This window comes from Saccopteryx leptura, chromosome 13 (genome assembly GCF_036850995.1).
Source record: "Saccopteryx leptura isolate mSacLep1 chromosome 13, mSacLep1_pri_phased_curated, whole genome shotgun sequence".
Lineage (NCBI taxonomy): Eukaryota > Metazoa > Chordata > Mammalia > Chiroptera > Emballonuridae > Saccopteryx > Saccopteryx leptura.
In genome coordinates this window covers 14,064,505-14,085,714 of record NC_089515.1, presented here as the reverse complement: position 1 = coordinate 14,085,714, position 21,210 = coordinate 14,064,505, and the positions used below count along the sequence as shown (strand labels likewise).

Below are 21,210 nucleotides of genomic sequence, written 5' to 3'. Positions count from 1 at the left end.
ACAGTGTCCTGGAGGGACGCAACTCAGCCTGTGAAAAGGGGCCTCCCCATCTTGTCTGCAAACACTCCCTCGGGTCATCCTGCAACATATACCCACCCCCAATAGCACTGTGTCGGCTACTCTGTCCTAGCAAGCTGCTGCCCTCTGTCTGACCTTGTTGCTTGACTCATGTTCCGTAGCTGGCTTCTTTGTCCACTTATCACGCAAAACCACCAGGTTAGTGCTGCCTCCCTGTGGTCCCGTGGTTTCACGGCTGGCATGGCCCTTCCCTGGGGGTCTCCCCAACACGGCAGCTCCTTCTCATGGTGAGGAGCTGCTCTGGAGCTCTTGTTCCAAAAGTCCATGCTCTTTCTGAGTCCTGCTGCATGCTACAGGGATGCCTCTGACTCAGGACAGAGGAGATAGCAGACATGCCATGTACCCAATCAATGGCCATGCCTTTCTTGCTGCACTGCAGTCTTGCTATGACAACTCACCTGTGACATTCCCGAGGGAGGGGTGGCCTCTCTCCAAAGCCCCTACATTATAATATTTCTGGAAATGCTCTGATAGGTAAAAAATGAACACTATAAGCACATGATGCCCAACAGATGGAAGTGAAGAGCTGTTGCTTCCGTGATGGGTGAGATAGTGCATGACAGACTGTTCGAGCCCTGAACTTGTCCTTCTCTCCTGGGCTGTGGTGCATAAGCAAGGGGACCGGATGAGCACGGTGTCTGGAAGTGGTGACACAGAGTCACAAGGAAAACTTCATCCACATGACGAAGTAGTCCCAGAAATATCACACTTGGAACTGAGGAGGCCCACATGAGGATTCCCTTGGGACTTCCTGCTGAGCTTCAACCAGGTAGCACCTCACTCAGAATTTAGCAGCTAGGTTGGTTCTTAATTGTACCTGGTGCCCAAAAAGAGGACACCAAATTCTGGCCAACTCCCGTTCAGGATAAAGCAATCAATAAGAGATTTTGAAAGTATTTTGTTAAAACTTTTCCCATTGCAAGTAAAGAAACCCAACTTAACCAAACACACCTAGTAAGCACTATGATAAGAGTATCCGGGATGGAAACATGGTCGCCCAGTCAAGTCCCTTACTCTGTTTTCACCCAATAAAACTTTAGTGGAGATGTTCCAGTGGTAGCCAACCTGGTCCCTACCGCGTCCAACCTGGTCCCTACTAGTGGGCGTTCCAGCTTTCATGGTGGGTGGTAGCGGAGCAACCCAAGTATAAATAAAAGATAGATTTAACTGTAGTAAGTTGTTCTATAAATATTTATTCTGCCAAACTTAGCAAAAATCCGACATAAAGTACTTGGTAAGTAATTATTATTATATGCTTTAACTTGCTGTAACTCTGCTTTATAAATTTTATAAAGTAAAGTTACTTCCCTACTTTATAAATCATCATTACTGTGGAACTGGTGGGCGGTTAGAAAATTTTACTACTAACAGAGATACAGAAGTGGGCGGTAGGTATAAAAAGGTTGACTACCCCTGTCTAAACCAATGATTTTCACACTTCCGGTCTTGACCCACTGAAACATGAAATCAGATTGATGGCTCAGAACCAGCATATTTTAAAAATAGGGAAAAATAGAAAATAGCAGAGAGTAAAGGTAAGCAGTGTCTCCTGGGACTTTTATTTTAGCCATTTATATGCACATGTGCACCAGTCCTGAGTCTTGATGTGTGGGAATGTGCTTCCTACTGCGGGGAGGTTTGGTGAGCGCTTACTTGTTAAGCCCCAGACCACAATCCAGAGGGCTTTCGGCTGAGTCTTGCCCACACATTTTGTTTGGCTTACACAAAGATTTTTTTTGAAGAGGATGTTGAATCATTTGCCAACATTTAAACATCTGGATATTTACATAATAATCCCTAGTTCTAGCAGCTCTTAAAAATGGAAAGGTCTGACATATTGGCCTACGTCCCTCTGTGGGATGAAGAGGGAGTGACACAGTGGCTTTCCCTTTAGAGAGGGTCATGCTGTCCAGCTTGCCCCAATGCCCAGCCATGTAGGTCACCTGCCTAGTTTTTGGAGGCACCTGTATGTATAGCCTCCAGTTCTAACCGTCCTCAACTCATCCTGACCCTCCAAGCCTTCTGCTGACCCTTCCTGTGTCCGCTGCCTTACTGAGTGACCAACAGTAGCTCCTGCCAACCCCAGCCGGCTGCATGTCAGACAGAGGCTGTATCTCACTGCTTCTGCTTTGTCTATTTGACCACCTTCTCTAATTTTCTCTTTTGCCACCTGCACTCCTATTCGTCCCTCAAAGCCTAGCCTGCCATGCCCTTGCAACCGAATTAGTCACGAACAGCACTGTGGCCCCATGTTACTCTGATAGTTCTCTGTGCAGTACATGCATCATGTTGCACCATAATTACTTATTTATGTATCTGTGTTCCTTGCTAGAATGCGAGTGCTTTCAGGTCAAGAACTTTATTTTATTGTTTATCTTTTACTAGGTTCTGGATAAACATTAAATAAGGATAACCATCTCTCCCACTCACACACGTCCAAAACTCACTTATTAGTTCATTTAACATTTGTCAGCACATACTGTGGAGCAGACTGTGTGTTACGGATACAGGTTGAATCACACACCATCCATAACCATAAGAAACTTACTTCTAGACCCTCTGAAAGCCAATCTGAATGCTCCCTGTTCTATCAAGCCTTTTTTTAAATTCCTTGAAACACTAACTCTTCCTTCCCTTGAACCCCCACTGAATTCTCTCCTCACCCCCTTTCCCACCTCATGTCGCCTCTATTTGTATTCTCAGTCAGCACCCCTCCCGACACTGGCTGACTCATCAACCTACTGAAGGTAGAAACTTTTCAGTGTCTCAGGGTGTCCCCAGAATGTCTTGCAGGGAGTAGACCTCAGTAAATCTGGGATGTGCTCAGGAAGCCCGTTGCTATGGTTCACTGTCTCAGGCTGTGACCTTTACCCACACCAGCAGCATTCGCGGATGAGCAGGACATCACAACTGCACTCCAACCCAGTGGACACCATTCCCAATGTTGGCCCGAAAACCATGTTCCTCAATGGCTGTCCAGACAGGGGTCTCATGAGGGACACATAGGCAGCAGTCCAGTGGACCCTCATCTAACCCATGAGTCACTTATGGGACACTCCATGGACCTGGGAACTCGCAGCCCCTGTCATTTTTCTGAGGGGACACTGGTCTCTCTGCCATCTCTCATTAGACCCTCCAGTGTGGAATAACGTTGCTATCTTTTCCTACCATCTTTGTTTTCCTCCATTGTTTGAAATTTCTCCCTTCATAATGTCTCAAAGAAGGAACAAGAATGGGAAGAATGTAGGCAGCTAGAATACAGACTGGATATAGCAGCAGTGGGGAAAAGCACTCCAGGGTTTAATAGTGGATTTTACCACCCCAAAGACTAAAGACACCATGTAGCCTTTGTGAGCCTAGACATCTACTACCATTTATCAAAAGGTTTCAAAGGGCTCTGTGGACCCCAATAAAAACGCTCACCTGACCCTTCAAGAATTAGGAGCGATGCATACCTGTGCCTTCACTCCAAATCAGTGCTGCCTTCTCCAAGGCAAGCTGACCCCGACTCGTTCCGGGCAGAGGCGCCTGAGGACGTCCTCCCACGCCCACCCTGCCCACCCTCTGCACACGCGGCATCAGACACTGACGGCCGGCCTTGGCTGCACGGATCCCACAGGGCTGCTTTATTGTGAACTGCAGCCTCAGGCCCTTCCGCAGGAGAGCCGGAGGGACACGGATGCCCTTTGCCTTCTCTCTGCCATCTGTGCCTTGTAAGCAGGATAAGGTCAGCGAAAGGGAATGGAGCAGCTGCTTATGTAAAAGTTCCCACTCATCTGCCTGAAGGGCTGATCATTTTACCCACAGAAACTGTGGGTTACGCAGACAGTGTCAAAGTGTGGTCCCTGGACCCAAAGCATCAACATCACCTGGGATTGCTAGAAATGCAAAATCTCAGCCTCCTTCCCCCGACCTACTGAGTCAGTAATCCATGTTTGAACAAGCCCTCCAGGTAGTTCTGGTGGGCTTGCTAACATTTGAGAACCAACATCGTGAGTAGTAATTTCCCTGGAAGTATTAAGAAAGCCCACTTCCTCATAGTTAAAGCCTGTTTGGCTGCAACAGGGCACAGAAACTCACCCCAGGTGCCCCCGAGGGCACCCTGGACCATAATAGCATTAATCATGTCAAGTGTGAACGCAGATACAATATTTCAGAGAAAAGAGGTCATGCATACAAAGAGTCATCCTCTCCACTGTTGACAAAATTTGCCCTTGAATACTCAGCTCCTGCCAGTTTGGTATCAACATTCCTCTCGGTATGAGTCACCATCGGCCCGGCACACAAAGAAATGGGAAGCGGGCCGGTTCTGCTGTGGTGCGCCCAGAGCGGCTCCGCCACAATGGGGAGAAATCCTGCACCTCTCACCCATCACTGAACCTTCTGAAACGTCCTCTGGCTCTTGGATGCTGGCTCAGGAAAACACTCAGCATTTGACTTTGGCAGATGAGAGCCAGACAGGATCAGGACCCGCCTTCTTGCCCCCCACCCCAGGGGCTGTGTAAATGGTGGCACTGAGGGGCCTCTACTCCAAGGGAATCAGGGGCAAGACCTTCCTCTTGGTAGGGTGAATCCCTTTTAGGGTATTTTCTGCAAGAATGCAGAGAAGTCCATTTGTTGTTCTTGGTGAGAGGGTCTCTGTGATGCAGCACAGGGTGTTTCTTCCTTCCTGGCCACCTGAGCAGGTAACTGGAGAGGTAAGAGGCAGGACCACTGCCCAGAGTCCGGAGCGGCTGACAGTATCTCCAGCTTCGATGCCCACGGTCTCCACGTTCTTGAGTTCACGCCTCACCAAAAATCGCTCTTGGGAGTCTTGGGGAAATTGAGTCAATGTGCTCTTTTTCTCAGATTTGCTCACACACTCAGCCTTCCCTTTAACTGTAGAAATGAAGTCCTTTTTTTCTGTCTGGATGACCATGTTTTAGACATCAATGAGTACAGGGCAAAGGGCAGGGAATTTGTCAGGACTGTTTTTTATGTGAAGTTCTTTCCCTTCACCTTGGAAATCTCGTCACCCAGACAGCCCTTCTGCAGTGAGGATGAGCTGGGCAGAACCCTACTTCCGGTGAGCGCAGCACGTCCAGTTAGGAAGCAGTAAGAGCAATCTAGACTTGGGTATTTTGCTCTTGAGTGGAATTACGAAAACAAAAACTAGAGCTCCCCTCTCCCCAAAGAAGCAAAGCTCACACTGAGTGGTGGGCATCAGTCATCACTGGTCAAGACAATTTAGAAGTTTGCAGTATCACAGCATCTCCTTTAATCAGTAGCTTCTCTTTAGACCTTACTTAGGAAATGTCCTTGTCTTTGGTGTTTCCTTGGAAAGCTCAGATAGAAGGTGACAGAGGACAATCTGACTTTGGGTGATGGGTAAGCAACATGATTGATTGACAAGATAACCTGGACATGTTTTCTTTGAACATATGTACCCTGATTTATTGATGTCACCCTAGTAAAATTAATAAAAAAATTAAAAAAAAAAAGGAAAAGATGAAGAACCTAGAATATTCCAGAAACGGGTAGGGATGGGGCGTTTAACTGAACCTGGGAAGCAAGGTTGGAAAACTGAATTCAGGAGTGGCTACTGCACATTAAAGAGGGGGTCTGAACTGTGACTGGGGTACATGAGGAGCTAGAGCACCACACAGAAAGAAATGCCATTCTCAGTCTTCCCTGAGGATGAAACAGAAATGGGTTTCCATTACCCTGAGGGTGTTCCCACGCCTGAGTGGGCAGCACCGGCATGGGCGTGTGTTCTGGGAGGAATGGGATGGAAGAGGGGATCCAATTCAAAGCAGCAACACCCCACCCATATATGAAGTCAACAGACCCTTGAGGAGAGTTGGAGTTCTTAAGTCGCACAGGTGACTGAAGTGTTGTTTGATTTCTCTGTGGTTGACTTAGGAGCACAGAGTAATTCTAGAAGAATGTCAAGAAGGGATGGGCTTGGACGAGCATTACAAGGAAGCAGAGGTTGAGTTAGGTCTTTGACAGGCACAGAAAAGGAGGACATGCACTTCTCAGGAGGGCCAGAGGGGCAGGAGGCCTGAGGCTGGAGAGGAAAAGTGTCCTCCTTGGTTATTCAAACAGGAAGAACAGGAAGGGAGCAGGAGGGGGCACGAGCACAGTTAGCACGGGTCCTGGAGCCAGGTAGGCCCGGTTAGAAAATCAGCTCTTTGACTTCCTAGCGAAGTGATCTCTGGAGAGTTTCTCAGCCCCCAGGGCCCCAGAGGCCTCCTCTTCTTATCTCTTCAAAGAAAGGAATACAACCAGCTTGATGGTTCAAGATTAGAGACAATGCATGCGAAGCTCTCAACTCAAAGCCTGCCACTTAGAGGTATCAAGAACCAGCAGATTTAAAAATAACATTTAAAAAGAAAACAAGACTGGCTTAGGGCGGGGAGGGGGTAATTTAAGAATTTGGGGAGGATCCTCAATAATTAGCAGGAAGCCCTGAACTTTCCCCTCGTCACTCAGGTTTTGGAGCTGGAAATATGATGACATTAATGTCTAAGAGGATTACTTTGGTGCCAGTCTGCAGGACACATTTGAGACAGAGTAGAGCACTGTTCTCAGAAGCTGCAGAGACACAAGATTGCCGTGCGTGCGTGCGTGTGTGTGTGTGTGGGTGTCCTGTGCACCTATCAAGTGGAGAGCGCACACGTCTTCCTCGCAGTGGACTGCAGTGGGTTTCGCTGGGCCCCATGCTACCAGAAAAGCAAGGTGGCACAAAGCTTCCAGGAAACAAAAGCAAAAACCAAACGAACAATGATGTGCCCAAATGTAAAACTGTTTACCTTAATATGTCTCCCTTGCTGTTAAAGTCTTATTCTCCCCCGTGGCTCATAAGCCATAAGCATCTCTATTATTTAAATCAGATGAGTGTTTACATAACCTAATCTCTAGCATTTATTCTTGTTTTCTCTAACAGAAAGGGATAATAAATCCCTTTTGTGCATATTTTTAAAACTGGTACTGGAACACAGGTAACCTAGACAATAATTGCTTTTATAATGAGTGTAGAGGGCCCCTGGAGTTTAGGTTGATGAGAGTGTACTCAGGAAGACAGATATTGACTGATAAACCCACAAACATCTCTCCTGCTTCTCTGTTACAGGAGCCAGCAAGGAGAAGGCGCCCTTGAACGCATCAGAGAAGTAACCATTTTATCCAGATCCCCAGGTCAGTAAGCCCCACAACTGGAAGTGAGCAAGTGTCTGCTTCAGGGCACAAAAGATGTCCAGGGTCAAAGTATGTCAGCAAATGCCACTCTACCCTAGACGAGGTGTGATCTGCTCGCAAGCTCTCTCTCCAGCTAGTGTCAACCCCAAACCAGACCGATACATGGAAACTTGATCCAGGAGAGGAAATGTTGCCACGAAACAGTGTGAGTAAAACCACCTCTAACCCGTGAGCACAGCAGGGATCCCTGTCAGGCCTCCCGTGTGCTCAGGACAGAGGCTGCGGTGATCTGAGCCTGCTCGTGGGGGCCCCGGGTCAGCGCCAGGAGGAAGGAGCGAGAAGAAACGGAGAGGCCTGACCAGGTCTCAGAATCGAGGAGATTCTCGCCCCAGCTCTGAGAACAGGCCCACCTGCTTCAGAGATCTGAGGGTCTGCGATGGGGCAGACACTGGGTTATGTGCCGGGAATTAAAGATGGGTACACGGTGCTACTCCTGGGAGGCTCACCGCCTGGGGGTGGAGCCAGCAGATGTCAACACGCCGGGGACTGGGAGCCTGGGACATGCAGTCACTGACCCATATGCACCCTCACTGGAACGCAGGGAGAGCCCAGCTATCCCATGCGTGCCCTTGAGCAGTCTGCTTACCCTTCCGGAACTCCCGTTTTCTCACCCCTGGGCTGAATTCCTGTCCTACATGCTCCCCTGTGCCCTTCTAACTTTAAAAGCTATGATGAAATTTATTTCCTTCTATGATAGCTCTAGTGTACCTGCCAAAAAAAAGAAAAAACCCCAGCTTTCCTCTGCTATTGGCTGAGGTCGGATGCGATCAGAGAGCTGGGAGGCAGCAGCGTGGACTGACGACGACCTCAAAATAAAAAAGGGACAGTGTTTAATCAGTGGCTAAGATAATACTAGTATGTGACCTCTCGACAGCCTGTCCAAAGTGTTCCAGTTAGAAAGTGGAGACCGAGCTGTGAAGCAAAAGTGAACCCAGGCCGTCAGAGATTTGAGAAGTCTGCAAGGGCTTCCAAAGAGTTGCTCTTTGGGGATGCCGGATCTATAATACACGTATGGTACAGCCAGGCTGGGGTTTCTGTGGCCCCACGGGGATGGCACGAAAAGTGGCTTCTGCCGTCCTCTTTCCCACCACTCCTAAATGACTCCTATTGGAAGCACAAACTCAAAGCCATTAGCAACAGAGATCAGGACCAGCTCGTTCTAGTTGGGAGGGAGGTAGAAATGACCTTTATTAAATGTCCACATCTGTATTTGTTACTCTGAGGGGTCCTGGAAGCACCCCAAAAAGAGAGGAAACATTATTAGAAGCGCCTTTATATGCACCAGATCATTGCACTCGATGATGACTTACACAGGGAAAGACCAGAGCTAAAGCAAGGGGTTAGAGAAAGGTACACAGAGGCAAATGGACAGAGAACCATGCTCTCTTTGTCCTCAGGGGCAGCCTTAGTGCTGCTAGCTGTCCTCAGCCTATTCTTCATCCATCCATTAGGAAAATAAAACCCAACTGAGTTTCCAGCAACAAGGATTAATCTGAGTTCACCCCGTTACCCTCAAAGTTGTTCCCTGCAGGGGCGTGAAGAGGAAGGTGTAGCTCAGTCATTGAAATGGTTCGAGCAGCCCGAAAAGAGCAGACGTCTGTGTTTACGGAGAAAGTTATGTCCCACGCTAAGAAATGTGGCAAGATAAAACCAAGCTTAGCACGAGCAAAATTAAAGGTCCATTATAAACCATATGGTAAAGGTCCCTAAGACATATTATTAAGAGGAAAAATTTAAGTCTCAGAAAAATGATCACAAAATAATCCCATTTTATACTTCTATCTATCATTTATTACTTCTATCTGTCTATCTGTCTATATACCTGTCCATCTATCTATTTCCCTCCCTCCCTCCCTCCCTCCCTCCCTCTCTATCTCCTGTAGAAAAATACATGTTAACAATCTTGCCTCTGGGAGAAGGGGGAAGGAATGGAGGCTGACAGGGTAGAGGGCAGGAGCTTTCACGTTTCCCTCTCTATTCTCTTGAAACATTTCAGTTTCTTAACATAAGATGCATTTATATATTACTTGGATAATTGAAGTCAAGCATTGCTGTGTTCTTTCGGCTTTCCTGGATACACTAATGATTTGAACTGTATTTCAATTCTGTACGATTGCACTCACATGTGAGGACCACACCCATTGCATAAATGCTGTGCCCTGTGCAGAGCACCCGCCCTCTCCCTTCCCACACGCTCCTTCCAGGTGATCTGGCCCCTCTGCCACCTTGGATGGTACCACATCCGTAAGAAGATGTTTGGAGGGGTGATTGGAGACACGGCTGAAACGCCAGGTTTATTCAAGCAGCACGCCTGAAACCTTCCGAACAGCCCGCTTCTCCTTTCAGCCAGACCTCACCAGGCTCCGGCGTGTCCCAAACAGCACAGACCTGACAGCAGGAGCCTTTCATTACACATCCTAACTCATTGCTCTGGGTGGGGATAAGCGAGGAAGAGACCGAAGGCCCGGAGGAGGGCAGGTGGGCAAGTCTTAAACACAACCAAAAATTCAAAATGCACACAATCCAAACAGACACACACCCCAGAGCTCAGCTGTGCAAACACTCCAGAAATAGGATGTATTTCAGACCCCGTGGCTAAATTAAATGTTCTTAAAGCAAGTCTCGGTCCATAGAAAGCCAGGCTTCCGCAATCCAGCGATTCTGACACCAAGAACATGTCTGCCCGGCTTTCCATTGATCATCGCCCATTAGGTGGCCACCGGGCCCTGCAGCGCCAACTTCTGCAACTAGGCACGGTGATCGATATTTATAATTACCTTTCTCCTTCACCATGGCAACCGGGTCCACCGGCGAGAGCAGCACCGGAGGAAAGAGGAATGGAGTCCAGGAGTGGGAGCGCGCCCGGGGCTGGCAGATCCGCGACCGCAGAGGCTGCGAGGAAAAGCCCGGGCGGGCATCCACTCGCCAAGTCCGGGGCTTCTTCTAAAATCCCGCCCCCAGCGCGGAGGGCAGAGCTCCGGTGCCCGCCCCGGCGATCGCCACCACCGAGCGGTGGCCGCGCCCTGCTCTCTGCTCGGGGACACTGCCCTCGGGCCGAAGCGCTCGCTACAGCTGCTGCTGAAACAAATGCAGAATTCCACTGCTCTAATCTCTGGTCATTGACACCACCTTGCATTCCTCGCGCGAGGCCCGGGGAAAACGGGCGACGAAATGCTCCCGAGCCCTGGCCCCTCCCGGGGTCTGGTAAATGATTACCAGAAGTGGGGGAGGGGCCCGAAACAGCCAGGGACTGTTCCGATCGGGGAAACTAGTCAATTGTTAGCTTCTTAGTTTCCTATTACTGCTGCTTTCAAAACAGCTGCTTTCAGACGGACCGAAATAAATAAAATTAGCCTGAGTCGAAACGTGATGCTAGTGGCTCCTTCTAGTTCATCTTCTTCAACATTTAAGGTCCTGGAGGCTCAATTATAATGAAAAATAATGACATTCGATTTGCCCCACGGGAGGCTCTCCCGGGTGGTTTACCTGAACGGGGGTGTGGATGGGGGCGGGAGCGGGGTGGGGACTAAGACAATGAGAGAGAGAGCCAGGGAAGAGGACGTTTTCAGGATTCAAGTCCTTATCCAGGATCAAATTCTAGATCAAAGTAAAATTCTGACTTCTTCAGTTCGGGAGGATTCTGACTTCCACCTTCTCTAAATGCTTCTTTAGGGTTTTCTGGACAACCCCCTGGGATGTGTCTCTGCGTGGGAGGGACCCTCGCTACAGAGTGAGAGGCAGTCGCACCGCCACCCCCACCAGCCTGAGCCTGACCCCAGCAGCAGGGCTCCTGACAAGGTACTGATTTCTAACCCGGGGCCACGGGCCGCTCTCCTGGGAGCAGAGGACTTCCAGGTTCTCGAAGCCCACTCCCAACCCATTCCGCCAGCGGTCTCCCGAACCCACATCACGCAGATCGTTTGTTTAGTCCCCACCACACGTCATACGCATTCACCACGCAGAGACAATGTGATGAGCAAGAGACGAGAAGGCGCAGCAGCGCTCCCGAAGAGAAGCAGATGGCCAACACATCTTTCCGAACCAGAATGCACAGCCAGCATGAGACCGTGTGTACTGCAAATATTGTAACCTGTTGGGTCTAAGAGAGCCAGGGTAGAAGGGAAGACTGAGGTCCATCCACCTGCCTCATCTTTGACTCCAAGGTGGTTTATCGCTGACATGGCGCTGGAGGGGCTGGGCCAGGCCCTTATTGGGGGGTTCGTTCGTATGATGGGTAACAGTGACAGTTCTCAAGCAGCTGTGACATTCCTACATCTGTGACTCAGGGCTTTACTATTAATAGCCTGGGTGTCTCAGCCTGTAAGAAAGGACTAAGTCCACTCCAACCCTTGGGTCGGCTTTTCTATGACACATACTTCACCCTCACGACTCCCTGCCTTCACTGCAGCCCTGAAGGGTCATGTTTTCTCCTAAGTCAGCAGCCAGCTGGAGTAGCAGCACCACAGAGCCTTTTAAGCAGCTTCTCTCCCCTTCATTCATAAATACAAGCCGAGCAGGAGAGCAACACAACCTCCAGTCCGAGGGATGGGCAGGGAAAGAGTGTGGAGGAGACGACCCCTTTATGCCTCCAGATCTCAGGGCTGAAACAGCCCTGATCTACCTCTTCCAGCCCCAAGCGCCCCTGAGCCCTTCAGGAGATGCTGACAAGCAAGACTAACCCCGGGGAGAGCTGGAATCCGTGTGGTGCTGTGAGCCTAGCAGGTGAATTGATTTGATTATATTTTTGCTGCATAGATAGATTAGCACCTCACTTAGGCCCTTCTCTCCAGGGTGCTCATGTCATTCAACTCAAAGCCAAGGGATCAGTGCTCCCTTCCTCCCTCCCTAATGGAACCCGACAGTAAAAGGCCTTTGGATTTCGAGCCCAAACCCAACCACACGGAAGTGTTCCAGATACCATCCATGCCCTTACTTCCATTTCTCTCTCACTCACTCAGATGGCAATTCTGAATCCTGAGACTTAGGTTTATTAACTAAATCGGTTCCTTATTATGGTTCGGAATCTCCCCGCGCACCTTTGCGGCCAACGGACTGGAACCTGCGGTTTGGAAAGGCTCTCTGGCAGGTTGGGAGCCCGAGCAGGAAGAGAGTAACAGCTGCTGCCGGCTCGTTCTCAGAGAAGCCGTTTCTAAAGGAAAATACTACATGGAGGTTCAGAGAGAGCCCCGCCCCCCTCCGTGTTTTCCATGGAAAGAATTTTCCTGTACCGCAGTCAAAGTGAATGAGTCACCAGCGTGTAGTTGCTAAATAACAGTCATATGGCTCAAGTCCCCCCAACAAGCAGACACTGCTAGTTTAGGATAAAAGCGGCCACTTTGCACTTTCAAGATAGCCAAAGAGGGTATTACTGCGAGTTATTTTTGGAATGTGGGAGAGTAAAACCCAGCTGTTTTTGTCTCCTTGCCTGGGGCCGAATAATTCGGAGCTTTGGGAAGCAGAGCACAGATATTTTTCTACTCTGCAGTGAAAGCTACGAGAAGCGCAGCACAGTAAATTAAGAAAACAACGAGAGGTGGACAGTGTGTTAAGAGGGCAAGCACTTTATTCTTATTTCTAGAGAAGATTTCCAAAGAACTGAGTCTCATTCCACTTAGATGAGATAAGACTTCACAATACAGGCACCAACTCATGATTTTATTGGCTGTTTTTATTCCCCCAAGCGATTCACGATTCACGATTCACGGCCGCCTTTCATTTACTCACAAAATGAAGCAACGGCTGTCCACAAGTGACCAGAGGACAGAGCCATTTTGTTGGAGAGAAAAGCTTGGTTAGCATGCGACCATTCTTGGCAAAACTCCAAGAGTACGTCATTTCACTAGAAGCCATGCCAGGAGGAGAGAAATGTTACCACCTGAAAACAAGCCACCTGACTGCGTCCACATCCTCACTGCTCTCTCTTCTGCGGAGCCAGGGATGGCCTCCTGCCCGCGCACCTGGAGGGCAGGAGGTCCGGGCCCCTCTATGGCCAAGGACCCCAGGAGTCCAGGTACCCTCCCTCCACACCTTTGGGCTCATTGGCACAAAAGCCATCCATATCCTTTTTAGCAGAATTCAGCTGAAAGCGGACTCAAGAATGAGTTCCTTGCTTGCTTTCTATCTGATGTTCCCATCTATCAACCTCACTGCGACATTTATGGAGCAGCTACCGTGCACCAGGTCCTGGGTTGGCAGTTTAAACACAAGGAGAGAGAAAGCACTGCTCTGGAGTTGCTTACCACCTAGTACAGGACATGCATACCCACAAACATTGTCAAGGAAATTCGGAACAGGCCAAGACAGAGGGGTGCTGAGCCAGAGGGGTGCACACATGGGGTGCACACACAGGGTGCAGGGCAGTGCTGAGCCCAACAGGGGGCCAGAACAGGCTTCCGGGAAGAGAGGCCAAGTAAGGGCTGCCAAGCAAGGAAGGGGGAAAGGTCGTTCCAAGTGGAGGTCATGGGGCGAGAAGGCATCCAGTAGTTCACTGTTCATGGGATGCAGGCTCATGTTCAGCTAGGGCGGGGGTGGTCGGTCATGGCAAGCTCTGAAGGTGATGCTAAGGAGGGTGAACCCTAGAAGTGACGTGGTCTTAACCCTGAGCTATCAATTTCTTTCCAAGTTGAGATCAAAAGACTGTGGCCACGTTTCCAAGTCTACCACGATCTATTTCCAACCATGTTGTTTCCTCTCTCCAAACTGGGTTGTGCTGATGTGCGCATGTGCAGTTCCCCCCCCCCTTTTTTTTTTTTGCATTTTTCTGCAGCTAGAAACAGGGAGAGACAGTCAGACAGACTCCCGCATGCGCCCGACCAGGATCCACCCGGCACGCCCACCAGGGGCGACGCTCTGCCCACCAGGGGGCGACGCTCTGCCCCTCCGGGGCGTCGCTCCACCGTGACCAGAGCCACTCCAGCGCCTGGGGCAGAGGCCAAGGAGCCATCCCCAGTGCCCAGGCCATCTCTGCTCCAATGGAGCCTTGGCTGCGGGAGGGGAAGAGAGAGACAGAGAGGAAGGAGGGGAGGAGGTGGAGAAGCAAATGGGCGCTTCTCCTATGTGCCCTGGCCGGGAATCAAACCTGGGTCCCCCGCACGCCAGGCCGATGCTCTACCGCTGAGCCAACCGGCCAGGGCCGCATGTGCAGTTTTTAACAGACCACTGGACGTGTAACAGACACCCAGAAAGTGTCTAAGCTTATCAGTTTATCTAAATGTTTCCCTGATAAGTAGACTAAAATGACAGCCACGCACCTCTCACACACAGCACTTTAGGACAAACCGATGGGTGTACCCTTCTGTGTAATGGCTTTATGTCTACACTGGTGCTGTGGGCTCCGTGAAGGCAGGATGGTTCCATGTTTTCCCGGACTCCCACGAGCACAGTCTGCAGACCTCCGGGGACAGACATCCCAGGGTGCTTTAAATGTAGACACCTCGCCCCCACCCAAGGCCTGACGCCTCAGACTCTCTGGAGATGAAGTCTGAGCTGCAGCCAGCTTCGGAAGGGGTGAAGGACTGCTGGCTGGCATAACAGGAGGTGAACAAACATGAAATTTACAAACATCCTGATATCCATGGCAACCTTAAGAAAAATTTATTCGACGTGACAGTTCCAAAGTTTCCTACAGTCTGAGACAAATTCTTAAATATCTGAGCACTCTTGATCCTACTCACTCCTGTCTTCCCCGAAAATTCTTAGGGTGTTTTCCAGACGAATCTCACAGAATCAAAGTTCTTTCTCTATGAGTTCTTAAAGTAGAATGATTTTACATTTGTATCTAGAAATCCTCCATGGTCTTCCTCAGAAGCCACTTCTGAGTAATAGCTTGCAGCTTGAGAAAATGGGCAGAAACTTAAGAAGGTCTATTTAATGTTCCCTAGAAGTAATCCACTAAGGATAGTGAGCATAAAACAAGCCATTTTTCTACATGTGTACTGGCACCGATTACTCAGAATTCAAAGGATCTTTTGATAGTAAAGAGAGTGTCAGAGATTTTAGCCTAATTTCAGGTCCATGCGAAGCTCAGAAGTACAGCAATAGCTCTGAATTCTTCAGGAAAAGGCCATGTTAAACAAAAGTTTACTATGAGCATTATCCTTTTAAAAATCTTAAAGATTTCTGCAAGGTAGAGATATTGTTTTTGGAATAGGAAAATGGTCCCTTTCAATTGTCTAGAAATGCAATGCCTTCCCTAACAACACACCTACCTGTCTTTCTGGTACTTAAATGTCACTAGTGCTCTGTCCAGCCCAATGAGCTAATAGGCCAAGATTAAGATGCCATTCACCTGTCTTAAAGAGTCCAAGAGTTAATAAAGGCTAACCTATCAAAAGAGAAGATGCGGCAATGAAGGGTTTGCATATCTGTTTGTAATCGATTGTGGGCTCTTTGAAGGAAGGGACCACATGTGAATATCTGTGTCACACAGTGAGAGGTGCAAGGTGGGAAGGCAGCATTTGATGAATAATAAGGAATTCATGCCACCAGCTTACCACAGTACGTCAGAACATTGGGTAAGCATTTATTTTTACTGTTAAATAGATTGATTTGAAAATCTGAACTTTTAGACAAATAAAAAATATATTCAGTCTCATATATAAATTGATTTAGGGACTGGCTAAAAGTATTAGCTAAGATGCAAACCAATAAGTCACCTGGGAGAGGAAGCAAGCTGGAAGGAACTTAATCATGGGGTCATTTCATGTGGTCCCCTTACTATCCTTTGTCATCATTTACAGAGGGCCTATTATGTGTCAGCCACCAGGCTAGTCTCTGCATTTATCCCCTCATTTGATCCTTATAGTGACTGGGTGAGGTAATATCATTACACCTTACACATGAGGAAAGGGCCAGATTTGTTAGAATTTAAAACCGCAGAGCCTAGTCTTGCATTGTTGGACTTTCTTTTCTACAGAGGTTGTGAAAAAGCCTCCCCTTCCCTTTTCCCAAACACAAACACACACGCTTTTTGAGTCAAGATGCACTCCGTACATTGACTCCCTTGGCTTTTCTCGAAGGACCTGGCCCATTGGAAACTTTCCCACAGTGTCCTGGACAACCGCTCCTGATTCCTTAGCCTTCATGAGTTCTTGGGCTTCTTCTAAGAGGACCTGCCAGGTGAATAGCATCCTCTTGGCCTACTGGACTCCTTGTTGGCTGGGCAGGAGAAGACGCTTGCCCAGGACCACAAAGACTGGCTTTGAAGATGGAAGTCAATAACCAATTGTGACTCATCATTCTCAAGGAGAACCATTCCTCTGGTTTCCAGAGAGGGACAATTAAAAGACAAAAATTGTGGGGGAGGAGGGGAGGTCACAGAATTTTTGCGAGGTTAAGAAAACTACACTAGCTTTCCTCATTTAGGTTCAGACTGGTAATTGGGCCCTGGCACTCTCCCAGAAAGTAACATCTCTCTCTTTCTCCTTGGACATCTCAGCCATCATCTGAGGGGCAGGCCAAGATAAGCGTGCAAAGTGCATAGCCATTACTGCATATGTATCCACAGGAAGGTGTCATTGTCACCCCACACACGCCTCAGTGACTTCCCCCAGTTCAGGGACATGCAACCTGTGTAGATGCATAGGGCCCTGTGCCTGGAGGGCCCTCCATTTGGTTTAATGCTTTGCTGCTGGCATATCCAAATTAGAAATAATTTTATCTTTCAATGTGTGTTTTGTAAGTGAAGGCCCATTGAACAATGGAGCAGGCACATGAGCAGACAACATACATGCAGCATGTGTGTCCTGCTCTGTGTCGCTCCTGCTTCCCATTTAAATACAGTGTTTGAAATGCCCCATGGGCTCTGAATTCCAGCAGGCCCACGATGCATGGGAATTCGGGGAAACTCAGAGGTCAGCGTTTTCCATCCATGACTGACTAAACGGGTGATGGGAGGTCAGTTCCCAGGCAAGCCAGAACGTTTGCTTCGAATGCACAAAAGAAGACAACGGTGTTCTAGGAAATACAAACAACCGAGGAGGTTAATATCTTTTCTTACCCTGTTCCTTCCTGTGTTCGCCAGCCACTTACACTGGCGGCGATGACACCGAGGAAAGGAAACGACAGGACAACCCATGTCCCCGTTCCTTTCGGTCCTTCCTTCCTCATCTGTGAGCCTAAGGCAGAGTGTTGGTAGCACGTGGCAGGTGTAGAAAACCAGTTGTGCTAGTTGTGTGCAGCATCCCCGCTCTTCTGGGGAGAATGAAACACACATGCACCTGTGATCTACAAAATGTCAACTGTGTCCTTTCGGTGATTCCGCATGTGAGTTAAATAATTTTATATTTTCACTTACAATGGGCCGGGCGCAGTGTAAACACGCAAGGGAAAGTTTATGTTACTAATTTAAAACATTAAACACGAAACACGAAACACATACCTCAATGACAGCATTACAGTGAGAGGAGAGAACGGCAATGTTCGGAACAAAGAAAGTAAAAAACAAGAGACAGTGTTATACCAACAGAAACCAGGAGGTGGGTAGCAGAGTACAACAGTCCCTGTTTTCACAACAGGAAGAGGGGTTTGCACCAGACTGTCCAGGGTCCTTGTTCTAAACATCTCACCCAAGGTCTCAAATCACATCCCCCAATCGCTTCATCCTTGCTTAGAGAGGATACTGCGCTCACACTTCTCCTCCTGTTTCCAGGGCTCGTGAAGGCGAGGGATCTATCACAAGGCACATGTCTCTTTAGCGTTTCTTTAGTTTAAGAAAAGGGAGATGAGCCTGACCTGTGGTGGCGCAGTGGATAAAGCGTCAACCTGGAAACGCTGAGGTTGCCGGTTCGAAACCCTGGGCTTGCCTGGTCAAGGCACATATAGGAGTTGATGTTTCCAGCTCCTCCCCCCTTCTCTCTCTCTGTCTCTACTCTCTCTCTCTCTCTCTCTCTCCCTCTCCTCTCTAAAATGAATAAATAAATAAAAAAAAAGAAAAAGAAAAGGGAGATGACACACCTTTACCTTTGTATTGATTAGATATAGATACTTAGTGCAAGAGTCAAAATTGTCGCTAATTTATTTATAGTTAGAATTTCCATAGCATCTTTACTCCAGAGAGGTTGCTGTATGGGAAAAAAAAAAAATGATACCCGGCTCCTGAGGATAGCCACAGAGGGGTTTATTTTTCTTTCTAGTTATTTAGCCTACATACTCATGAAATTGCCATGGAATTCATCATGACAAGACTTTTGTTTATCAACAGAGAGTCGTGCCCAGGTATAATGGTGTGCCTTGTGGGCACCTCGTCCCAAGCATTCTTCTCCTGAACCCATCGCCCCTCTTCTGAGTAGGCACTGAGCCACACCACTTCTCGCCTTGGCTGTGGCTGAGTGAATTGTGAGTAGACACGGGGGAGTGGGGGGAGCCACACATCAGAGCGCCAAACACTTATCATTTATAGCCTGTCTTAGAAAAGGCAGGCTGGGCCTATTAGGTTTGCATGTCTGGAAATCCAAACTCAGAGACATATTGCAAAGTCCCAGTCAGTGGCTGGTACTCATGTGTATTAAAAGATCAAGTAAGGCTGGGCTAGGGACAGCCTTTCAGAGACATGCAGATCCCACAGTGCCAAGGGGCAGTGTATCAAGGAAGCCCACCAGAGTGGAGGACAACAGGACATTCCCCAAAACGGAACTGATGGCCCCAGAGCAACCTGGAATTTGGTGCTGCCTGAGGCCTGGCTGTGCAACATTTCCCGGGTTCCTAGAGCTCTCTGTGCTGTTGTGTGCTGTATATACATCCCGCCCTCTTTGATTATTCAGATCTCCTTGGCATTGACCTCTACAAGTCAAGCCTGGTGATTACAAATATCACAGGGAGTGACTTAATGCACCTGGAAGCCGGTTTCAACCAATGACAGATGGGGAGGTGGTAGATAAAAGAGCCCAGCTTCTCTGTCCCTTGGCTGGGATATCCCTGAAGTATGCTCTACAGTGTAGAGTCTACCTATCTCTCAGAGTTCCTAATCGCTTGAGCTTTGGCTGCCCACACTGGTAACTATAATAGTTTGATAATTCACCTTTTATTAGCTTCATTCCCCTATCAGTGTTTTCTGGGATCAAATAAATGGCATGTCCTTGAATCCTTGTCTCAGGGACTGCTTTTTGGAGGAGGGAGAAAATTCAACACAAAAGAGAGTCTCAGTTATCTATACTTTTATGCTTAAGAAGAAGAAAAATTTATCTCAACCCACTGATCACTTTCAACTAGTCCTCTACTTGATATTGCTAAAACAGGTTCTGAAGAGACCACATATGTTCATCAGATAGAATATATTATTTTCTTCTTAAGAATCAATAATTAATTGGATCATTTTATTGTACAAACACAATAGAATTGGCAGGCACACTCACTGTGCTAAAGTGCTTCCTCCTTTAAAATATGTAAATGAGTCGACTTGGATGAATTCGGGTCACAGGAGTCAGAACTAGCAAATGCCTCACAGACAAATATGCCTCCACATGTCCTTTAAGACTGCAGTTATACTTAGGGGAAAGGACGCAATTCAGGACATTTATCAGGCTCTACAGAAACGAGTCATTCTATAATATTCTATTGTATTTACATATATACATGGGCCCTCATGAAAAATTTTTAAATAGCTACACGTTGCTGTAATTTAACCAAAGATTGTGCTGGTATTCTATGCCATATGCCAAGTTGGGTATATGTCTGAAAGAGGTATAGACAGTGGCTTTATTCTCTTCCTCACTTCCTCCCTTCTCACCGTTCCCCAGCAAGATGGAAAACACTCTGCATGTGTACTGGATTTGCTGGGGTTCGAGGGAAGTAGAGAGAAGACAGGAAGGAAAATATTTAGACCTTAAATAATTCTTGGTTTTGGGTCTGGATTACACAATATGTTTTTCCCTTCCTGAATTAAATATACTAAGAGCACTGAGCATATACCAATATGCTTTGGTGGCTACTGAATTTGCAAGCAGAAAAAACAACTAAGTCACAAAAACAGTATTAAGCTATGCCTCATGCAATTGAAAGCAAAGTGGGCAAAAATCAGGGAAGAATAAAGAGAAATAAATTACTGCTGACTCATTCATTATAGCTAACAAATACTGACTGAGCATCTACAACACATAGAGCTTCACATCCAGAGGGCAGACAGTGGTATATCGAGCAAAGATGCCTGGGTTAAGCCCTCAGTGAGTTTACAGTCTAGTAGGACAAATAGCACAAGTACATAAACAACTCTGAAAAGAGGTAGAAGGGCCTGGAACCAGAGTCACCAAGAAACTGCCAGAAAGCTTTGAGAGAAGGAATGCTTTTTGCTTAACAAATGAGAGAGAGGAAAGCTTCAAGTAGAATGTGGACCTCCTCAAATACAGTAAGGATTCCAGAAAGCCAGGAGGGTTCAGTATTTTTTCACTAACTGCTACAGGTAGAAAGTAAACTAGACCATTCCTGAGATCTATATAAAGAAACTAACCAAGAAATATGTTTGAATTAGCTGCTTGTCGCCCCCCCCCCCCTTAAACTCTTAAAATAGACCCCTTGAACCATGATCTAGGCTAGATCCCTGGTCGGCAAACTGTGGCTCGTAAGCCATATGCGGCTCTTTGGCCCCTTGAGTGTGGCTCTTCCACAAAACACCATGTGTAGGCACTACCTTGATAAGGAATGTACCTACCTATATAGTTTAAGTTTAAAAATTTGTCTCTCAAAAAAGAAATTTCAATCCTTGTACTGTTGATATTTGGCTCTGTTGACTAATGAGTTTGCCAACCCCTGGGCTAGATCAAGTTCAGTTGAAGTATTACTAAACAAAATAATAGCACATTGTCTTTCCACCAAGGACACTGTTAGAACAACTGATGACCTCAACAATTTGATTCTGCATTTATTTATTAAGCAGCCCACGTCCCTCCAGTAGAGCTGAGT

At 47.7% G+C, this 21,210-nt stretch overlaps 1 protein-coding gene across 22 annotated transcripts in view; it reads right to left on the bottom strand.

Moving 5' to 3' along the window:
* The window catches only part of ABLIM1 (actin binding LIM protein 1), a 277,495-nt gene that overhangs the window by 155,216 nt on the left and 101,069 nt on the right, over positions 1-21,210 (bottom strand). The window contains exon 1 of one of the 22 annotated variants that reach the window (XM_066354681.1): positions 10,095-10,758. The exons of the other annotated variants lie outside the window; for them this stretch is intronic. Within the exon in view, the coding sequence (XP_066210778.1) occupies positions 10,095-10,110 (16 nt within the window). The 5' untranslated portion in view covers positions 10,111-10,758. Of the gene's footprint in view, positions 1-10,094; positions 10,759-21,210 lie in introns of those variants that run through there. 22 annotated transcript variants of the gene reach the window in all.